The following is a 20,730-nucleotide window of genomic DNA, read 5'->3' as shown; positions in this document are numbered from 1 at the left end:
TGTTTTGAGGTCAATACATGAGGGAGCAGGGTGGCAGTCTGCCATTGTCTGAATAAGCCAGACCAAATGGGTTATGGTTACTGACTCACCAAGTGATCACTTTTACTGACAGTTACTCATCTTACATTCAACCCAGTCATTTCTTATACCATGCAGAGTTATCCGAAAGTTACTTAGTCATAACACATTCAGCCAGCCATAGCTTATGTTCATTCTATTTCTTCGATTCAGAGCGGTGAGTTTGTCTAGATAATGTGAAGTGTATAATCAAAAGCTATTTAAATAATCAAACGGTTTAACTGAACTTGAGAAAAGGGCTAAATCATCTAAGACAATTACAGCTGCACTTTATTTCATGTGTCACAAGAGGGAACCAAATAGCCATAGGAGCCATACAGTAATGTTAGGTGCAAGGCTCCTTGGAATAAACAATATAATTTCACTTCCATGGTAAAGAGGAGACTATAACTAAGTTAAAAGCTATGATTTATACAAAAATATACACAATTCTAAAATATAAAAAAATCTGTGTATAGATCTGTTTAAAAAAGCCACTAAATGCTATATCATAAAGTACCCTTAAAATAATCTAAGGAATCTAAGTGAGAGCGTTCCAGCAGTGGAAAATAAACGTTGGGAAACATAAGACATTCAATATAGACTTGTCTTCTTCATTATCCTTAGAAACTCCTGCTCATTGATCTCTCCATCTCCATCTCGGTCTGCTTCGTCAATCATTTCCTTTGAAAGATACATCGTTTTAACAGTCAGGATTTCTGCATTGAATATGTTTAGATGTGAGCAGAATGCCAACAAGTTACAAGTTATATCCTAACATACCTGCAATTCCTCATCTGTCAGGTTTTCGCCAAGATCCTTGGCAACTCTCTTGAGATTTTTGAAGGAAATTTTGCCTGTGCCGTCATCATCAAATAAGCGGAAAGCCTTTAGGATTTCTTCTTTTGAGTCTTTTTCATTCTGATAAACAAAAAAAACAATATATCAACATTACGTAGAGGAGACAAAATTCCAACCAAAGATCTGCAAAATATTTCAAATACATGTGTTTTCTAGCTCCAACAGTGCAGTAATATATTTACATTTACGTCATTTAGCAGACGCTCTTATCCAGAGCGACTTACAAATTGGATCTAGCAATAGAAAACAATATACACAAAAAATAAGAAATTAAGTAATATCGGAAGGAGCAATGTCAGAGTACGGAATATATATACACACACACACACACACACACACACACACACAGTTCCAGTGAAAAGTTTGAACACACACTTATTCAAGGGTTTTTCTTTATTTTTACTATTTTCTACATTGTAGAATAATAGTGAAGACATCAAAACCATGAAATTACACATATGGAATCATGTAGTAACCAAAAAAAGTGCTAAACAAACCAAAATATATTTTATATTTGAGATTCTTCAAATAGCCATCCTTTGCCTTGATGACAGCTTTGCAGACTCTTGGCATACAGTGCATTCAAAAAGTATTCAGACCCCTTGACTTTTTTCCACATTTTATTTACGTTACAGCCTTATTCTAAAATTGATTAAATAAATAAAAATCCATCAATCTGCACACAATACCCTATAATGACAAAGCGAAAGTAGTTTTTAAAAATGTTGCACAAAAATAAATAAAAATATGAAATACCTTTTTTACATAAGTATTCAGACCCTTTGCTATGAGACTTGAAATTGAGCTCAGGTGCATCCTGTTTCCATTGATCATCCTTGTTGATACAAGTTGATTGGAGTCCACCTGTGGTTATTTCAATTGATTGGACATGATTTGGAAAGGCACACACCAGTTGACAGTGCATGTCAGAGCAAAAACCAAACCATGATGTCGAAGGAATTGTCCGCAGAGCTCCAAGACAGGATTGTGTCGAGGGTACCAAAACATTCCTGCAGCATTGAAGGTTCCCAAGAACACAGTGGCCTCCATCATTCTTAAATAGAAGAAGTTAGGAACCCCCAAGACTTCCTAGAGCTGGCCGCCCAACCAAACTGAGCAATTGGGGGAGAAGAGCCTTGGTCAGGGAGGTGACCAAGAACCCGATGGTCACTCTGACAGAGCTCCAGAGTTTCTCTGTGGAGATGGGAGAACCTTCCAGAAGGACAATCATCTCTGCAGCACTCTTCAAATCAGGCCTTTATGGTAGAGTGGCCAGATGGAAGCGTTGTACTTTGCTCCGTTCATTTTTCCCTCGATTCTGACTAGTCTCCCAGTCCCTGCCGCTGAAAAACATCCCCACAGCATGATGCTTCACCGTAGGGATGGTGCCAGGTTTCCTCCAGACGTGACGCTTGGCATTCCGGCCAAAGAGTTCAATCTTGGTTTCATCAGACCAGAGAATCTGGCTTCTCATGGTCTGAGAGTCCTTTAGGTGCCTTTTGGCAAACTCCAAGCAGGCTGTCATGTGCCTTTTACTGAGGAGGGGCTTCCTTCTGGCCACTCTACCATAAAGGCCTGATTGGTGAAGTGCTGCAGAGATGATTATCCTTCTGGAAGGTTCTCCCATCTCCACAGAGGAATTCTGGAGCTCTGTCAGAGTGACCATTGGGTTCTTGGTCACCTCCCTGACCAAGGCCCTTCTCCCCCGATTGCTCAGTTTGGCTGGGCGGCCAGCTCTAGGAAGAGTCTTGATGGTTCCAAACTTCTTCCATTTAAGAATGATGGAGGCCACTGTGTTCTTGGGGACCTTCAATGCTGCAGAAATGTTTTGGTACCCTTCCCCAGATCTGTGCCTCGACACAATCCTGTCTCGGAGCTCTACGGACAATTCCTTCGACCTCATGGCTTGGTTTTTGCTCTGACATGCGCTGTCAACTGTGGGACATTATATAGACAGGTGTGTGCCTTTCCAAATCATGTCCAATCAATTGAATTTACCACAGGTGGACTCAATGGTAAGAGGATGCACCTGAGTACAATTTCAAGTCTCATAGTAAATGGTCTGAATACTTACGTAAATGTGATATTTCTTTCTGAAAAAGTCAAGGGGTCTGAACACTTTCCGAATGCACTGTATATAAAGGAAATCAGTCAATTTAAATCAATAAATTAGGCCCTAATCTATGGATTTAACATGGTTGGGAATACAGATATGCATCTGTTGGTCACAGACACCTTTAAAAAAGGTGAGGTTTGGATCAGAAAACCAGTCCGTATTGGGTGTGACCACCATTTGCCTCATGCAGTGCGACACATCGCTATCGCATGGAGTTGATCAGGCTGTTTATTGTGGCCTGTGGAATGTTGTCATACTCCTCTTCAATGGCTGTGCGAAGTTGCTGGCTATTGGCGGGAACTGGAACACACCATCGTACATGTCGATCCAGAGTATCCCTAACATGCTTAATGGGACATGTCTGGTGAGTATGCCGGCCATGGAAGAACTGGGACATTTTCAGCTTCCAGAAAATGTGTACAGATCCTTGCGACATGGGGCCATGCATTATCATGCTGAGGTGATGGCGGCGGATGAATGGTATGACAGTGGGCCTCAGGACCTCGTTGCGGTATTTCTGTCCATTTTCATTGTCATCGATAAAATGCAATTGTGTTCGTTGTCCGTAGCTTATGCCTGCCCATACCATAACCCCACCATCGGGCACTCTGTTCACAACGTTGACATCAGCAAACCGCTCGCCCACACGACGCCATGCACTCTGTCTGCCATCTGCCCGGTACAGTTGAAACAGGGATTGAAGACGGCACCGAAGTCGGTTACGACGCCGAACTGCAGTCAGGTCAAGACCCTGGTGAGGACGATGAGAACGCAAATGAGCTTCCCTCACAGTTTGTGTTGAAATTCTTCAGTTGTGCAAACCCACAGTCTCATCAGCTGTCCGGGTGGCTGGTTTCAGACGATCCAGCAGGTGAAGAACGCGGTCTGCGGTTGTGAGGCCAGTTGGACGTACTGCCAAATTCTCTAAAACGACATTGGAGGCTGCTTATGGTAGAGAAATGAACATTGAATTCACTGGCAACAGCTCTGGTGGACATTCTTACAGTTAGCATGCCAATTGCATGCTCCCTCAAAACTTGATACATCTGTGGCATTGTGTTGTGTGACAAAATTGCACATTTTAGAGTGGCCTTTTATTGTCCCCAGTACAAGGTGCACTTGTGTAATGATCATGCTTTTTAATCAGCTTCTTCATATGCCACGCCTGTCAGGTGGATGGATTATCTTGGCAAAGGAAAAATACTCACTAACAGCGATGTCAACATTTTTGAGAAATAAGCTTTTTGTGTGTATGAAAAATTTCTGTGATCTTTCATCAGCTCATGAAACATGAGACCAACACTTTATATGTTGCATTTATATTTTTGTTCAGTGTATAATCGTGAACCAATCCTTTAATCTCTTCTTTACTAAGAAAATACATACCATTTTCTGTGTCATCATACAGAGAAAGTCATTAAAATCAATGGTCCCAGATCCCTCCTTGTCGATGTCTGCAATCATCTTCTTGATCTCTTCTTTCTTTGGTTCAAAGCCAAGGGCACGCATGGCAACCTGGAGCAGCAGAAATAAAAAAATTATATTCAAGAAACAAAATTTAAAAAATAAGCATACGCTGAAACAGTGGATGGCATTATGGTGACTAGCTGAGTGAACCGTTTATATTCTATGGTATAGCCTACCTTGAGTTCCTTCACGTCAATTGTTCCTGAGCCATCTGTATCAAACAAGTCAAAGGCCTCTCTGATCTCCTGCTTTTGTTCCTCTGTCAAGTCTGGTTTAGGATCTGCCTTTTTCCTCTGGTTGGAAATGGTGTTGGGTTTTCGGTAGCCTGAAGTCTGTAACATAACAACAAGCTGTCAGAGTTTACCTGTAAAACTGATCATAAGGGGAAAATGTATAGTATCGCTTTAAGTTTTATTGTAGATGGCTAGCTAATGTTACCCTATGTAACTTGAGTTGATGAGGTGCAGGTCCTAAAATTAGCCTATCTCCACTACCAGCCAAATGCTGGTAACAGGTCAGATTTAACATGTATTCAGAATATCACATTTTGATGCACTCTGTATATACTACTGTTCTGAAGTGCATTGATAAATTGGCTATGAATGAAAGGTATGTTGTTACCTATTTAGCTAAATACCATGTGGCTGGTAAAGGGTATGTTTTGGGCACTGCTACTCAGTGAGATGGTACACATTCAAATTGAAAATATGTTGTGCATGGGGGAGGAAATTACTAGGATAAACTATCAAGGAAATAGCACTTGGGCCCCAAGTCAATGACGCTAACACAATAAGCCAACTTAGCTATCTAGCTACATGCAAAAGTTTAGCAAACTGAACTGTTATAGTTGCTAAACCCTGTGAAAGTGATCCTAAAAAGCTGACGTTGTTTTTGCCACCAGCTAGCTAACGTTACTAGCCACAACGTTGCAGAATGGCTGCTGCAAAGACTTGAGTTGCTACAGTAGCTCACTCGCTTGAAACCCATCTGTGTAACGTTACCTAGCTCAACGAACAAATATAAACTGCTAACTGACTAGCTAGGAAACTATAGATAACAGTTACTAAAGTAGAGCTACATACCATCTCCAAATATCAGCCCTGAGAAGAACAAAATAGATTTCTTTCAACTTGAACTCAACGAGGCGTATCAGACCGCAGGTAAACAAAACTTGCCTGCCACTACAAGTATTATGCGTTATTTTAAATGACAACGGAACAGTCCATTAGAAAAGGAGTAAACCTTCAGGAAATGACGATAATGGCTTGCTTTGACCAATAGTGAAGTACGTAGGTGGGACATAAACAGCTGCGACCGTTGGTTTGGTTCTTTTCCTGTCTCCTAGCAACAAGCGGGCAAACAGTTCGCTTGTTTGCGCACGCGCTCACACGGATTACAACTGGAGGAGAGTTTGAGCTAGGTTGAAGCTCACATAGAACCTGGAACTGTAGCATGCAACACGAAGTTGTTAGGAAAAAGTAAGTTAATCGTTGTGTCGTGCTATAGTTGTGATTTAGATTAGCTAAATTAATATTATTTTCCTAGCAAGCTAAGCCTTTCAATGTACATTATCTGATGTTTTAGGGGAGGACCAGGTTGATGTTAGCTATCACCGTTAACGTTAGCTAGCTAGCATGCTAGCCAGCTACACTGCAGAACTACACCAAAGTATTTATTGCTGTACCTCTTAATGTGTATTTTGACCGAATTAACTATCCTTCTGTTAAATAGTTTGGACGTGTTCAATTTCTACCCAGAATGACCCTAATATAAAATTCCAAACATGTCTATCTTACAGGCATCACAGAAAATGGGAAGTACAATTATTAGTCAAAGACTTCATGTTGGACTGCAGCAGCTTACAGCTTTGGCTGCTGTCACACATTCCTTTTTGGGCCCCAATAAAAAGCACAAGTTTATTCAAGACGAGTCTACCGGGGAGTCGTCCTTGGTGTGCACATGTTTCCGCGTCTTGGAGCACTTAGACCTGACCTGCTCCGTAGGTCAGCTGGCCAATGAGACAATCCAAGCTCACCAGAAGGTCTTCCACTCAGGCGCTGGGTGCCTGCTATTTCTGGCTGGGGTCTGGAGCAGGGCTGCCCTCGAATGTCTCCACAGAGGCATTTCAATCCCATATATTGTGTCCACCATGTCTGAAGGGCTGGATATATGTTGGGAAGTCTGCAGGTCAAACAGTGTGTCGATTGAAGACGTTCGACCGGTTGATTCTGATAGTGGCACATCAGTACTCCAGGGCTCTCCACACACAAAGTTACAGAACCCTGTCACAGGGATGAACTCTAGCCATGGGGCCCTCAACAACAAGAAACAAAGCAGAATAAAACTCACTCACAGCAGACATTTTTGTGCAAATGATAAAGCTGATGAGAACACCACACCAGGGTTATTTTCCCATGCAGTGAGTTCTAAAGGAGTTGATATTCCTCACCTCGCTGAAGCCGTGAGCCATGGATGTGTGGATGCAATGAGCTTAGTGGTTGAAGTGAGCCGGGTACAGTCAAAGAACAATGGAAGTGGTGACAGCTGTAGAACATTTGATGTCAACAAGCTGGTAACGTGCACTTTACCAGGCTTGTCAGAGGACCATTCATGTGTTTTACCAGGTTGTGTTATTCTGCTCTCTGCAGAGCAGGCTTCCCTTGTTCATCACATGAGAGAACAGAAGTGGCAAGTTGTTCTCATTAACGGAGATCTCAGTGAAAAATATCGCCATCTTGGTTTCAATAACAAGAATGACATCAGCCACGTGACTGACAAGTTGGACTTGAAAGGTGTCAGCAAAGAAGATGATTGGGAAGACAATGTTTTAACAACTCTGTTGAAAAACAATGTGAATCTAGTTTTAGTCAATGGAGAGGCTAGTGAAAGACTCACCCAGCACTGCATGAGACACCGTATTCTTGTGGTTGAGAGGGTGAAGTCCGCCATTTTGAAGGACTTTGCAGAAACAACAGGAGCTGTCCCTGTCACCTATGCCACACAACTGAGTAAGCACTGCGTCGGCACCGGGGTAGAAATCTCCATATGGAGAGACTGCAGTGGCAACCGAAGGAGAGCATCAATGGCTGTGAACATTGTCGCTGATCGCACTGCGCTGGTCACAGTGGTCCTCACCAGCTCTGTGCACAGCAAGCTGCAGACCTTAGAGGACCGTTTCTGGGGCTGTGCCTATCGGCTACACCACACACTGAAAGACAGGAAGCTGCTCCCTGGTGCTGGAAAGACTGAATTGCTTTGCATCCATCACCTTCAAAAGCACATTGAAGAGAATGGTGTGCAAACAAGAGGCAAAGATGGAGCCTCAGTCCCACAAGCTAAACAAGGAAGAGCAGGAAACCCACACAGGGCTGATGTGTTTCAACTCATGGCAGATGGTTGGATGGACTACATTTCCACTCTGTTGTTGAACAGTGGAACATGTTCAAAAGTGGACGCTTGGACTACAATCAATCAGCAGCTGAAAGATTTGAATGGAGGATTATCTGTAGATGCTATTTTCTCAAGAATGCTATTGAGAGATGACACTGAGGATGATATGATGTCCCCAGATATGAAGCACAGTGCAGGGAAGGTCTATGACAATATGACAGTGAAGTTGGAAGCATGGAGGAAAGCCCTGGATCTTGTTTTCCTTGTGTTACTGACAGACACTGAGATCATTACTGGCATAGATCCTAAACAAATGGAGGGGCAATTAAATGTTATGGCGCTTTGATGGTTTTAAGTCAACACATTGCTGTGTACTATCATTTTGTATATTGTCATGTAATGCATAACATGTCTAAATGTGTTTTATTCTTTGAATCCAAATATGCTGAAAAATGAATAAACTGTTGTAATTTCAGAGGTATAATTGAAGTTATTAGAGCTTGTCAGCCAATAGTAAATTGCACTGGCCCAGCAACATTTTACCACATGGGGGAGACAAAGGATATGAGCCATGTCACATGGTTTCCAAATCTATGGCTATATCAATAAACATATCAAAATCCAGTTGCTGAGGTGCTTGTGTGTTCTGATCTCAGTAAATGTTTTCATGCATATCCCCATCCTAGAATTACATGTTGATCATCTCGCATCCCACCTCATGTACAAGTTATATATACGTTCCAACCAGAGCCAAAGTTAGAGAACAAGCATAGAATGTGACGTCATATTTTATCAACCTCTTATCACTGACTACAAAGTGAGCATTATAGGCTATTGAGGTGATGTTCACAGTATTGTATTCAAAATGGAAGATTATAGCTCATCTTCTAAAACCCAATGACGCACTGTTCAAGTGTCACTGATGGGCCCGAGGAAAATGTCATTTTTCTGTCTGTGTTTGCCGGAGTCTCTATTTGCTTCTTTTGTGCTATTTGCCTATGTGTCTGCACTTAGACTTACGACCTCCACTTTGGACACTGCATAGGCCTAAGTCCCAGCCAACAGGACATGGTTTCATGACTTGCTTGGTCCTGTTTGTCATAACATAGGAATAGTTTGCAGAAAATAAACTTTTCTAGACAAAGTAAATGTGTCTGTCAGGTCTGTATAATCCACAACCCTGGAAACAATGTCAACATTTCTCATCAGGTCCCAGTAGCTGCCTTGTTTTTATGTAACGGTAAACTTTAATTATGAGCTTGTCGCCTTCTTTTGACAGACCATATTTCCATTGGCCATAGTCTAACAAAGGTGCTCCATAGGGATCGTAACAGAGACTGAGGGCTTTACTTTGGAATCAGAGCAATTTTAACTTGAGCATCAATCAATGGTGGTGTTGCTGTGAGTGGGTGGGTGGGTGGGTGGGTGGGGGTGTGATGACCAATGAAAACATGACATCTGAGAAGGAAATGGGTCAGACCAAACTAGTGGCAAATTTGGAAGTTCAAACTAGGGACAACTTTTTTTTTATGTGTCTGCTCACAACCCAACCTACATTGGAGGAGTGTCTGAAGGAAACCAAGGCCTGATGCTTCATCATGGCAAACATAGAATGAGACAGTGTACCTGGAGATGAATTCGTTTGCATGTGAAGTAGTGTCTGAAAATGATTCCCTTGGCACACAATGCCCACACAAGACCTACTGTTTCAACACGGTATGATTCTGAAATGATTCTCAGTCCATCTGAGGATAGTCAAGTGAATAGAAAGTATTATTTTGTGCTGAGCCATTGTGGTCGGCCTGTGGTTTAATGTTTCATTGATATGCATCAAATCAAAATGATATGATCAACCATGCGTACAGTAATCTGTGTTCTGGTCTGTGTCCAGTGCACACTTTGAAAACAGACATTCATGGTTTTGACTCCAGTTAAAGTTGATTAAAAGTCAAACATATCTAAGTGGCATACTTGAAATGAGCTGCTTCATACTGTTCACAACTCAAAGCAGAGTTTCTATGTGAAGGGGCCTTTCAAATCTTCAATATAGACAAGCTATTGTCATTTACTCTGTTGTGCTTTCTGCTGCATATTTAAGTTGTTCTTCAATAATGTAGCACAGAATCACTGATTCTACCACTGGTTTCAGGTTGCACAAGCCAAGGGTCTCTTGTGGCGCAGTTCTGTCAGTAAGCCCCCGTCTTACCCTCCTTTCTCTGCTTGTGCTGTGTAGTGTTGGCTGGTTCAGTTAGAATGTCAAAGTGGGCTTGTGCAAGTGTGTGTGTGCTCGCCTCGGAGAGCGCATGCGAACTGAGGCCCACAGGGAAAGCCTTTTCAGATTTCAGCCAGCTGCCCTGCTGTAAACAGTTCAGCGCTTAAGAGTGGAGGAAGAAGACGATGGACGCTGGAACACACAAATCCCCATCCAAACTACACTCGAATATCAACTCTTAGCACTTTCTTAAAGGAACGAGAAGAGGCCAGAGAGGGGTGGACCTTGCTGTCGAGGCTAACAAGCTCCTTTCCAAGTGCTGCTTGTGCTTCGTTTCCTCTCGGCTTGGGAGTAAAGGGCATGCTGCACCAGAGGGGTGTTCTCAATCAAACTATCTGACCCTTGGGGTTAACTAAAATCAGGCTCTGTGAGGCTCGCTGGAGGAGAGAGGGAACAGCAGTTAGCATAAGGCTACTGTGGGGCTGCTGCACTGATCGCACACAGCAGCAGGAGGGAAGAGGAGATGGCCACAGGAGAAATCACCACTCTACCCGCCACACCTGAAGATGGAGGCAGTGGCGGCTTCCTTCCAGGAAACTTTAAGGAGCCCAAGAGGCTGTACTGTAAAAACGGAGGGAACTTCTTGAGGATAAACTCTAACGGAAGCGTGGACGGGACCAGAGAGAAGAACGACCCCCACAGTAAGTAGTTCCAGTCCCTTGCATGGCAGACAAAGCTTCTTTGAGTTTAAAGGGTAACAGGGATGTAACCATGAGGGAAATCATGGAGGACTGAAGGGAATTTTACGAATGAGTGTTTATTTATGGCTTCTACAGCATTCAAATTAAAGTACTTTGTCTAGTTCTTGTACATTAGCCTTTGCAAGTGCTTTCGTGAATGTGGTGGGTGTTTATTTTGATCTCATTCAAGTCGCCTTGATGTGTGTAACACGGCCATTCATTAAAACGTCACTGCTATTACATCACGTGTAACTGAAATGTCCAGAATTAAAATATGACGTAGCTTTCCTGTGAAATGTGCATTAACACATAGATAGACCAACTCGAATCCGCATAAAGGCCATTGATAGAAATTGAGGCTCTAGGTTCGTGTTCTTATCACTCTAGTATAATATTAAAGTATCATTGATTAGCTTTAAATTTAACATGCAACAACGCATTGAAACCACCTCATAACACACTATCTAGTTGTTTTTTCTTCAGTGTATGTCTCTCAGATTGCATCAGTAATTGGGAGTAGGAGAAGGGGCCCATGTAGAAGAGGGGGTTTTCATCACAGGAAGTACTGCTCACTAGATCCTTGAGTGATAGATAGGGGATGGGACTTGGAACAGGTGCAATCAAACAGCTGTCCAAAAACTATCACAAGCAATTAACTACTATAGTAAGAATGGAGACAAGAGACTGACTAGTTTTAATGAAAAGGCCATTGGCCATTTCAATTCTTGCAAAATCTAATTTGCTTTACAGCAACATTTATCTTCAATCAATAAGGCATATACACTATTCTATAAGCGTAGTAATAACACATACACTAAAATGGAAGAGAAGCTCATTTTCTGTCATGACCATTCATTCAAATAGAACCCTCAATATGATTAAAGCAAGGGGTGATGAAATAAACCATAGCTGAAAGTTTCACTTGACAGATGTTCAGTAAATACTAGATGCTCCCTTGAATGCAACAAGTACTAACTATGTTTTCATTCAGAGAGGAGTGGATCTTCATTACATTAGTCATTAAGATGCCTCTTATATAGAAGTTAACAATGTATCATCATGTCCTATCTTGCCTTATGATGTCTGTTTGATAAGAACTCTTTTAGTTTCGTTTTTTTAAATTATGCTATAAATATGCTATTGAAATATGCTCCGTTGGCGCAGCACGCGTAGGCTTATCTGACTCAACAAAACGTTTGAAGTAGTTATAAGATGGGCGCTTCAACCAAATACAAACTTACAATAAGCTATTACAGCATTATTAATATTGTTTCTCAAAATGTGAACACTGTGAACGATGGTGAACCACAACTTTGAATGGTTATCTGAAGTTTTATAAAAAATATTGTATTAACTTGTTTGCCTCTGGTATATACTGAACAAAAATATAAACGCAACATGCAACAATTTCAACGATTTTACTGAGTTACAGTTCATATAAGGAAATCAGTCAATTTAAATAAATAAATTAGGCCCTAATCTATGGATTTCACATGACTAGGCAGGGGCACAGCCATGAGTGGGCCTGGGAGGGCTTAGGCCCACCCACTTGGGAGCCAGGACCACCCACTGGGAAGCCAGGCCCAGTCAATTAGAATACGTTTTTCCGCACAAAAGGGTTTTATTAGGGTTTCATCAGCTGTCCGGGTGGCTGGTCTCAGACGATCCCGCAGGTGAAGAAGCCGGATGTGGAGGTCCTGGATTGGCGTGGTTACACGTGGTCTGCGATTGTGAGGCCAGTCGGACGTAATGCCAAATTCTGTAAAACGACGTTGGAGGCGGCTTATGGTAGAGAAATGAACATTCACTGCTCTGGCAACAGCTCTGGTGGACATTCCTGCATTCAGTATGCCAATTGCACGCTTCCTAAAAACTTGAGACATCTGTGGTATTGTGTTGTGTGACAAAACTGCACATTTTAGAGAGGCCTTTTATTGTTCCCCGCACAAGGTGCACCTGTGTAATGATCGGCTTGTTGATATGTCACACCTGTCAGGTGGATGGATTATCTTGACAAAGGAGAAATGCTGACTAACAGGGATGTAAACAAATTTGTGCAAATCATTTGAGAGAAATAAGCTTTTTATGATTATGTAAAAAATTTCGGATCTTTTATTTCAGCTCATTAAACATGGTACCAACATTTCAGTATAATAGTCTGCTCTATCTGTCCGTTTTCAACACCACTAACAACTAGCATCAATGGTGTTGCTATCAATTCACTCTGAGACTAAAGTAATTTTTCCTCCTCAGATAAGCTTCAACTCCAGGCGACCTCAGTGGGGGAAGTAGTGATCAAAGGGGTCTCAGCCAACCGCTATCTGGCCATGAATGCAGATGGAAGACTGTTTGGAGCGGTGAGTGAGCATTACCTTCCTTATAGCAGCACAGTTACCAAAGCAACTCCATTCCATCTGCTTTGGTATTGTCATGGTCTACAACTCTTGCTTTACTCTAACAGGGACAGTCCCATGCCTAAGATGAACGGTTTTCATTAAGTTCATGCTGAAAGCAAATATTATCTTGTCATACACACTGACAACAGATTTTGCTTTCGTATTACACTTGTTAGTGTGGTAGCAGTGAACGTTGGTACTTCTGGGATACTGCAGAAGTTAGAGCAGATGACTGACTCGTGTGGTTTTATGGTTCGGAGGGCTCCTCCACAACGTCTTTAACCTCTACGGGATCGGTGTCCCGTATACGGGACGTTGAGCTAACATGCGCTAATGTGATTAGCATGACTGTTGTAAGTAACAGCAAACTTTCCAGGACATAGACATGTCTTATATGGGCAGAAAGCTTAAATTATTGTTAATCTGCACTGTCCAATTTACAGTAGCTATTACAGTGAAAAAATACCATGCTATTGTTTGAGGAGAGTGCACAACAACAAAAACTTATCATGGTAACTGTTTTGATACATTCACCTCTGAAGGTAAATAATATACTTACATTCAGTAATCTTGCTCTGATTTGTCATCCTAAGGGTCCCAGAGATAGAATGTAGCATAGTTTTGTTTCATAAAATGTATATTCAAATGTTGTTTGAACCCCTGCTGTCTCTGGCTCCACACCCACCGCGCCCGGCCATCTAGATGTGTGAAAGTTAGTGTATAAGCTAATGATCCATCATGTATGACATTTCTGGGAGTGTATACATTTACATTTAGCATTACAATATCATTTTTGTATATTCTCTATAGTTATGTACTTGAAAATGTATCAATTGACCAATTCGCCACATTTGGGCAGACTTGATACAAAATAGTGCAGTATTGCAATGCTTCACTGGATCAATCTGAAACTTTGCACACAAACTGCTGCCATCTAGTGGCCAAAATCTAAATTGCATCTAAACTGCAATATTATATTGTGGCCTTTCTCTTGCATTTCAATGATGATCGAACAAAAGAAAGAAATAGAAAACACATGTTTTTTTGTTTGTATTATATTATATTTTACCAGATCTAATGTGTTATATTCTCCTACATTAATTTCACATTTCCACAAACTGCAAAGTGTTTCCTTTCAAATGGTAGGAAGAATATGCATATACTTGCTTCAATTCCTGAGCTACAGGCAGTTAGATTTGGGTATGTCATTTTAGGCGAAAATTGAAAAAAGGGTCCGATCCTTAAGAGGTTAAACCCCAGGGAGTGTTTCCTGTCTCTCCTTAATGAGTAGCTAATTGCCACTCACTGGCAGACACATTACAGACATGGCACCTTCACTGATGTGGTCAATCATCCAGGATCTGTTCTCACACATTCTCTCAGGGTGGGGGATAGTTCCAGTTTGGTGTTAGCATTTTGGAAATAGACTTGTGTTCAGTTTTAAATTGGAAGCTGGAGGTACTGTATGTTGTTCTGCACTCCTCCTTATTCCCCACTCACCAGCTTTACGCACAAGGTCATCTGTATAGAGCTTACTTTCTAATATGCTCTAGTTATTTAAAAAGGACTTTTCACTTTAATGTCTTTTCACTTCACATTTCAATTTTAGCACTGCCATTCATGTCGGCATGGATAGTCTATATACACGACCAGTCAAACGTTTTAGAACACCTACTCATTCAAGGGTTTTTCTTTATTTTTACTATTTTCTACATTGTAGAATAATAGTGAAGACATCAAAACTATGAAATAACACACATGGAATCATGTAGTAACCAAAAAAGTGTTAAACAAATCAAAATATATTTTATATTTGAGATTCTTCAAATAGCCACCCTTTGCCTTGATGACAGCTTTGCACATTCTTGGCATTCTCCCAACCAGCTTCATGAGGTAGTCACCTGGAATGCATTTCAATTAACAGGTGTGCCTTCTTTAAAGTTAATTTGTGGCATTTATTTCCGTCTTAATGCGTTTTAGTCAATCAGTTGTGTTGTGACAAGGTAGTGGGGGGTATACAGAAGATGGCCCTATTTGGTAAAAGACCAAGTCCATAATATGGCAAGAACATCTCAAATAAGCAAAGAGAAACGACAGTCCATCATTACTTTAAGACATGAAGGTCAGTCAATACGGAACATTTCAAGAACTTTGAAAGTTTCTTCAAGTGCAGTCGCAAAAACCATCAAGCGCTATGATGAAACTGGCTCTCATGAGGACCGCCACAGGAATGGAAAACCCAGAGTTACCTCTGCTGCAGAGGATAAGTTCATTAGAGTTACCAGCCTCAGAAATTGCAGGCCAAATAAATGCTTCACAGAGTTCAAGTAACAGACACATCTCAACTTCAACTGTTCAGAGGGGACTGTGTGAATCAGGCCTTCATGGTCAAATTGCTGCAAAGGAATCACTACTAAAGGACACCAATAAGAAGAGAGAGCTGCTTGGGCCAAGAAACACGAGCAATGGTTTGGAGTCCAAATTAGAGATTTTTTGTTCAAACCGCCGTGTCTTTGTGAGACGCGGTGTTGGTGAACGGATGATCTCCGCATGTGTAGTTCCCACCGTAAAGCATGGAGGAGGAGGTGTTATGGTGTGGGGGTACTTTGCTGGTGACACTGTCTATGATTTATTTAGAATTCAAGGCACACTTAACCAGCATGGCTACCACAGCATTCTGCAGCGATACGCCATCCCATCTGGTTTGGGTTTAGTGGGACTATCATTTGTTTTTCAACAGGACAATGACCCAACACACCTCCAGGCTGTGTAAGGGCTATTTTACCAAGAAGGAGAGTGATGGAGTGCTGCATCAGATGACCTGGCCTCCACAATCCCCTGACCTCAACCCAATTGAGATGGTTTGGGATGAGTCGGACAGCAGAGTGAAGGAAAAGCAGCCATGTTTTTGCAGGTGAAGCTGGTTGAGAGAATGCCAAGAGTGTGCAAAGCTGTCATCAAGGCAAAGGGTGGCTATTTTGAAGAATCTCAAATATAAATTATATTTTGATTTGTTTTAGCACTTTTTGGGTTACTATATGATTCCATAGTTTTGATGTCTTCTACTATTCTATAATGTAAAAAAATAGTAAAAATAAAGAAAACCCTTGAATGTGTAGGTGTGTCAACTTTTGACTGGTACTGTATATTCAGATATTAGGTCATAGGGATGGACTTTGTATTCAATGTAAATTAATACACTTTACTCTTTCCCAGTGTGCTACCCTCTGAATTGAACTTCCTACTGGGTTATTCTGTGTGCCTGTTATAAGTGCCAGGGAATGCTTCCATGTAAGGTTAAGTAAGGCCATAAAAGTTATCCTCTACAGGTAGCCATAGTTGAATGGACAACAGGTCCCCTCTTGTAGGATATGTCAGGGAATTCTGTTGGCCCTGCTATCAGAGATATATGAGCCAGATGTGATTGATGACATCAGATCTTCCACATGAACACAAAATCGGTGTGGACAGGAATAATAATTTATATTTTCCATTATTTCATGTAATAACAAAAATGTAATAACAAAAACTTTAAATGTCAGAGGGTAGAAAACTGTGTGTTACTCAAAGTTATTTCTTGCACTTGTCCACTAGAAATGAACTGACAATTTGTTTTACTAATTTAAGAATTGATGATTATTCACACATCTTTGGCTTGGCAAAACATCTAGTAAAACTACTGAAAAATATATTCATTAGTGTGTGACATTAAACAGGAGTTCAGACTTTTCTGGAGTCTCCAATGAAACAATGGAGGTATTGCGGTCTGAGGTGTTTTACTGGGTGAATCAACTTTTATTTTTAAAAGCCAGCTTTACAAGGTTTTCCCTTTTCTCCACAGAGCGTGTAAAAATGAACAATATTTAATTCTGTCTAAATGAAATGGCGTATTTAGAGGACATCACAAGGACTGAGACAGAGCTTTGATAAAATTGTGTGTTGACATTCCAACTACTATTATTTAAACTTTTCCCCTGGCCGCTAGAACCTAGGCTAAACTCCAGATGAAGTTATGTACATGAAATGTGTATTATTTTTTATATTATAAATAACCATCATTGCCCAAAGCTTGTCACTGGTGGACATTCCCCATTGAACATGGATTTTAGTCCAAGAGTAGGTTTATTAATCTGGGTTTGAGAAACCTGCCCATTATGTTTTATTTCATAAGACAAAGACAAGTTTTCAAAGAGTTTCATTGACATTTATCATTGGTTCAGTTTACAATATGAAACTGGATCAAGTGTTTCAAAGAATAATAGAACTGGATTAACGGTTAACAAATGTATTGTAAATTGACCTCTGATTTGCTATCTCATATTCTTCCAACATTCTCCCTCTCTTCAGAGACGGATAACAGATGAATGCTACTTCATGGAGAGGCTGGAGAGTAACAACTACAACACCTACCGCTCTCGGAAGTACCCTGACATGTATGTGGCACTGAAACGGACTGGCCAGTACAAGTCAGGATCCAAAACTGGACCCGGCCAAAAAGCCATTCTCTTTCTCCCCATGTCGGCCAGACACTGAGCTCAGCTCGTCGTACCAATCTTAAAGTCAGCCTGGCTTCACACAAACAGACAGGACATGAAAAAATACATTGGAGCTTATTAAATGACTGTGACGACATAATCATCCTGTAGTTAGGTTCTTTAACAGCAATTCAATTCAACTATATAATGTGAGTTTGACTAGGGCTGCTTCAAATATTCTAGTGTACTTTGATACTCTGCTTTTTTTCTTTATTTAACAATTTTGAAGGTACATTATTTAAGACGAAAGAGAAAGTGACAACACACAATATGCCACTTAGTAGTTCTGGGCTTTAAAAATGTACTTTTTACTGCACTGCAGTACAGGTTAGCTTGGTCATGCCCAGAACCTTACTTGATAAAACTTTTAAATAGAACATTGGGTTGGCAAAGCTAAATCGAGCACATCATTACTCTCTAAAGTCATTGCAACACAAACAGTAGACCTAGTACAATACTACAGTATATTATATTTTACCTCGCAATCTTAACATATGAATGATTAGTTTGATTTTAGAACTTAGTGGCCCTGAGCTTCTTCCCAAACAGAGTTGCCTATTTCTTCAAATTGTGTATATTTGCATCTTTACAGACAGGAGGTACGACTTGTGATTTGGGAAAAATGTCCTTTACAGTGATCATCATCGGGACCACCTTCCCTTGTAACAGTTAATAAAAACCTATTCCAGTCTGTCATAAATATACACTTAAAGTATTATGGTGAAATGCCATCCACACGCTCATTTGACTAGCACTGACGTGTTAGTGCCATTAGCATCGATGCGCTAGGCTAGGCAGGTCCTATCCTCAGGTCTAGTGTTTAAGTGCTGGAGGCAGCGCCCTGTGGTACAGCTGGTAGAACCTCCCTGAGTAGACAGCTGGCAGCTGCTCCATAGCCAGGTCAATCTTGTCGAAGCCCTGGTTCAGGCCGTGAAGCAGAAGCCTGGCTAGGCGGCTAATGATAGAGTAGTGGAGCTAGTCTTGCTTAGCTCGGTTAGCTCCAGCCACTCACAGCGCAGGCACTCCTGGGTGCAGAAGTTGATGTCATATGTGAGGGGGCTGAGGCGGTAGATGATGTACATGTCAGACATACCGAAAGCACCCGGGAGGTTGTGCTGCTGCCAGATGCTCAGGAGGGACTTGAACTCTGAGCGGACTTGGAAAAAATAAATCGATTTTAAATGTTTGTACTGCTCTTTAAACATCTTTGTTTTGAAAACCCCATTACTGTACATATATCTGACTGCATAATAATGCTCACAGGACACAAATACAATGTGAGCACCCTTTACAAAATGTTTACATTGTAAGTCATGAAAAATAAATTTGGTTCTAAAAAGGGAATTCGATTGTACTTTAGTCACATACACCGCCGCTTCAGTAGGTGGGTCTTTGTATCAAAAGCTGCTTAAAAAAAACTAGTTGAACTTGTAACTAGTAAAACATTTATTTGAAGTCTGTTTTAAGTCTTAAAATTGTTTAGATATATGCTTGAGTGTAGTTCACATGAATGTCTGAAGTGGCAGTTTCAAAAAGTAAACATTCCTATGAATAGGTATGTGTGTACGCATTTAGATATTGTCTACGTATGTTATACGTTATGTGGTTGCATCACTGACCAATGTTTTCTCCTGGATCCGAGAGCCCTCCAGGGAACTTCCATGCATTTACTGTCTGAAATGAATTCACAATAATATACTTTGAATTAGGATGCAAACTGAATGGGCTGCATCCAAGTATTTTATTTGTGAAAGTGTCCTCCAGTATTGATAAGTATGTTACAATTGTATATGGATAGGGCCAAATCCTAACTTACATCCACATAATTCACACTTGTCAAATGTCTGCATTAATGTTAAATGTTATGCGATGCACTCAGATCTAAAGATAGGATTCTGCTCTATGAGCTAAATATTCATTTTGATGTGATTGTATGTTGTTATTCTTGAGAAAATCTAAGCAATTAAGTTTGGTGTTTAGATTCACCATACTTAAACTATATTTAAAGACATACCGCCGCTGGTTAAATTATGAAGTAGTTATATACATTTATTGTAGCTCTTGATTAATTATTAATTCAAATTCTACTTTTTGTTTGCAATTATAAAACAATATTTTTCTGTATTTGATTTGCTTGATCTTGTTCAATGTTTTTGATTAACTGTAAAGCACTACACTTAATTTGATTTCCTTTTGTAAACCTAACTACAAAGTGCTATATTTGTTGAAGCTACTTATATTTGCAACAAGGTAGGAAAATTCAAGAATAAACGTATCTTTTAACAATATACACCAAGTTTTGTGTGGTTTACCAAATTGTGCTCTGGTAAAGTGGCTGATGTTCTAGATACGGGTAGGCCTAATGGTTATGAGCACATCACAAGTAAGAAAATAACAAAACGGAACGAATAGCCAATAAGAATCATGATCGTAATTCTTATCCCAAATCAACAGCCAATGACTCATATTGTTCTAAAACGTATGTCAACCCATTACACATTATTTCATCAGATTTGTCTCTGCCACAAATCACCTAGCTACAACGCAATTACCCAGCATTCCTTTCTGTCTGCTACATTTGCTGTCTTAGTGCAGACGTCAGTGATAATGGCCCAGAGGGGTTCACTTTCAGGAAACGCAACCCTAGAGAAGCTCTGGATGGGCTTAGCCTGCCAAACTATGCCGATGGCCAAGGGCCAGACTGAGTGTATGAGGCCCTCTTCCAGTAAATGATAACACTCCTCTTACTTCCCAAACACTGACTGCTCACCTCTGTTTCCTACAATAACTAGTATTGCAGAAATAATGTATCCCTGAAACATATTTTACTGTAAGCATTCCTACAAGTGATGTACAGTAACTCGGGACAGACTTGCTGACATGATGTCATATGAGGCTAAAGGGGAAGTATTGCTGTTGTATCATGAATGGCACACGCCATGATGCTGCCATTGTC

At 40.8% G+C, this 20,730-nt stretch overlaps 3 protein-coding genes and 1 pseudogene across 3 annotated transcripts; 2 read left to right on the top strand and 2 right to left on the bottom strand.

Annotated features, from left to right (window-relative positions):
* Positions 1–327: 327 nt before the first annotated feature.
* Positions 328–5,738, bottom strand: cetn4 (centrin 4). Its single transcript, XM_041857535.2, has 5 exons — positions 5,584–5,738; positions 4,678–4,833; positions 4,421–4,549; positions 841–978; positions 328–741 (listed from the first exon to the last, which is right to left on the bottom strand). Exons 1-5 carry the CDS (start codon positions 5,584–5,586, stop codon positions 652–654), a joined length of 516 nt encoding a protein of 171 aa, XP_041713469.1. The 5' UTR covers positions 5,587–5,738; the 3' UTR covers positions 328–651.
* A 546-nt stretch (positions 5,739–6,284) lies between these two features.
* On the top strand, positions 6,285–8,515 carry bbs12 (Bardet-Biedl syndrome 12). The gene has a single exon (XM_041851035.2). The coding sequence runs from the start codon at positions 6,285–6,287 to the stop codon at positions 8,235–8,237; it is 1,953 nt and encodes a 650-aa protein (XP_041706969.2). The 3' UTR covers positions 8,238–8,515.
* Positions 8,516–10,142: 1,627 nt separating this feature from the next.
* On the top strand, positions 10,143–17,784 carry LOC121541760 (fibroblast growth factor 2-like). Its single transcript, XM_041851049.2, has 3 exons — positions 10,143–10,804; positions 13,097–13,200; positions 17,587–17,784. The coding sequence occupies exons 1-3, from the start codon at positions 10,627–10,629 to the stop codon at positions 17,770–17,772; spliced, it is 468 nt and encodes a 155-aa protein (XP_041706983.1). The 5' UTR covers positions 10,143–10,626; the 3' UTR covers positions 17,773–17,784.
* A 797-nt stretch (positions 17,785–18,581) lies between these two features.
* LOC121541768 lies at positions 18,582–20,056 on the bottom strand (annotated as a pseudogene).
* Between the last annotated feature and the right edge of the window lie 674 nt (positions 20,057–20,730).

The sequence above is a fragment of the Coregonus clupeaformis genome, chromosome 3 (assembly GCF_020615455.1).
Source record: "Coregonus clupeaformis isolate EN_2021a chromosome 3, ASM2061545v1, whole genome shotgun sequence".
In the NCBI taxonomy this organism is placed as follows: domain Eukaryota; kingdom Metazoa; phylum Chordata; class Actinopteri; order Salmoniformes; family Salmonidae; genus Coregonus; species Coregonus clupeaformis.
Note: the sequence above shows the minus strand (reverse complement) of the source record. Positions and strands in the feature narration are given on the sequence as shown.

Coding starts and splice junctions, on each gene's coding strand:
- cetn4 (XM_041857535.2), bottom strand. Junction 979..4,420: donor GTATGATGACACAGAAAATG/GTATGTATTTTC, acceptor TTTGTTTATCAG/AATGAAAAAGACTCAAAAGA. Junction 742..840: donor TGACAGATGAGGAATTGCAG/GTATGTTAGGAT, acceptor TATCTTTCAAAG/GAAATGATTGACGAAGCAGA.
- bbs12 (XM_041851035.2), top strand. CDS start 6,285: ATGTCTATCTTACAGGCATCACAGAAAATGGGAAGTACAATTATTAGT.
- LOC121541760 (XM_041851049.2), top strand. CDS start 10,627: ATGGCCACAGGAGAAATCACCACTCTACCCGCCACACCTGAAGATGGA. Junction 10,805..13,096: donor AGAGAAGAACGACCCCCACA/GTAAGTAGTTCC, acceptor TTTCCTCCTCAG/ATAAGCTTCAACTCCAGGCG. Junction 13,201..17,586: donor ATGGAAGACTGTTTGGAGCG/GTGAGTGAGCAT, acceptor CCCTCTCTTCAG/AGACGGATAACAGATGAATG.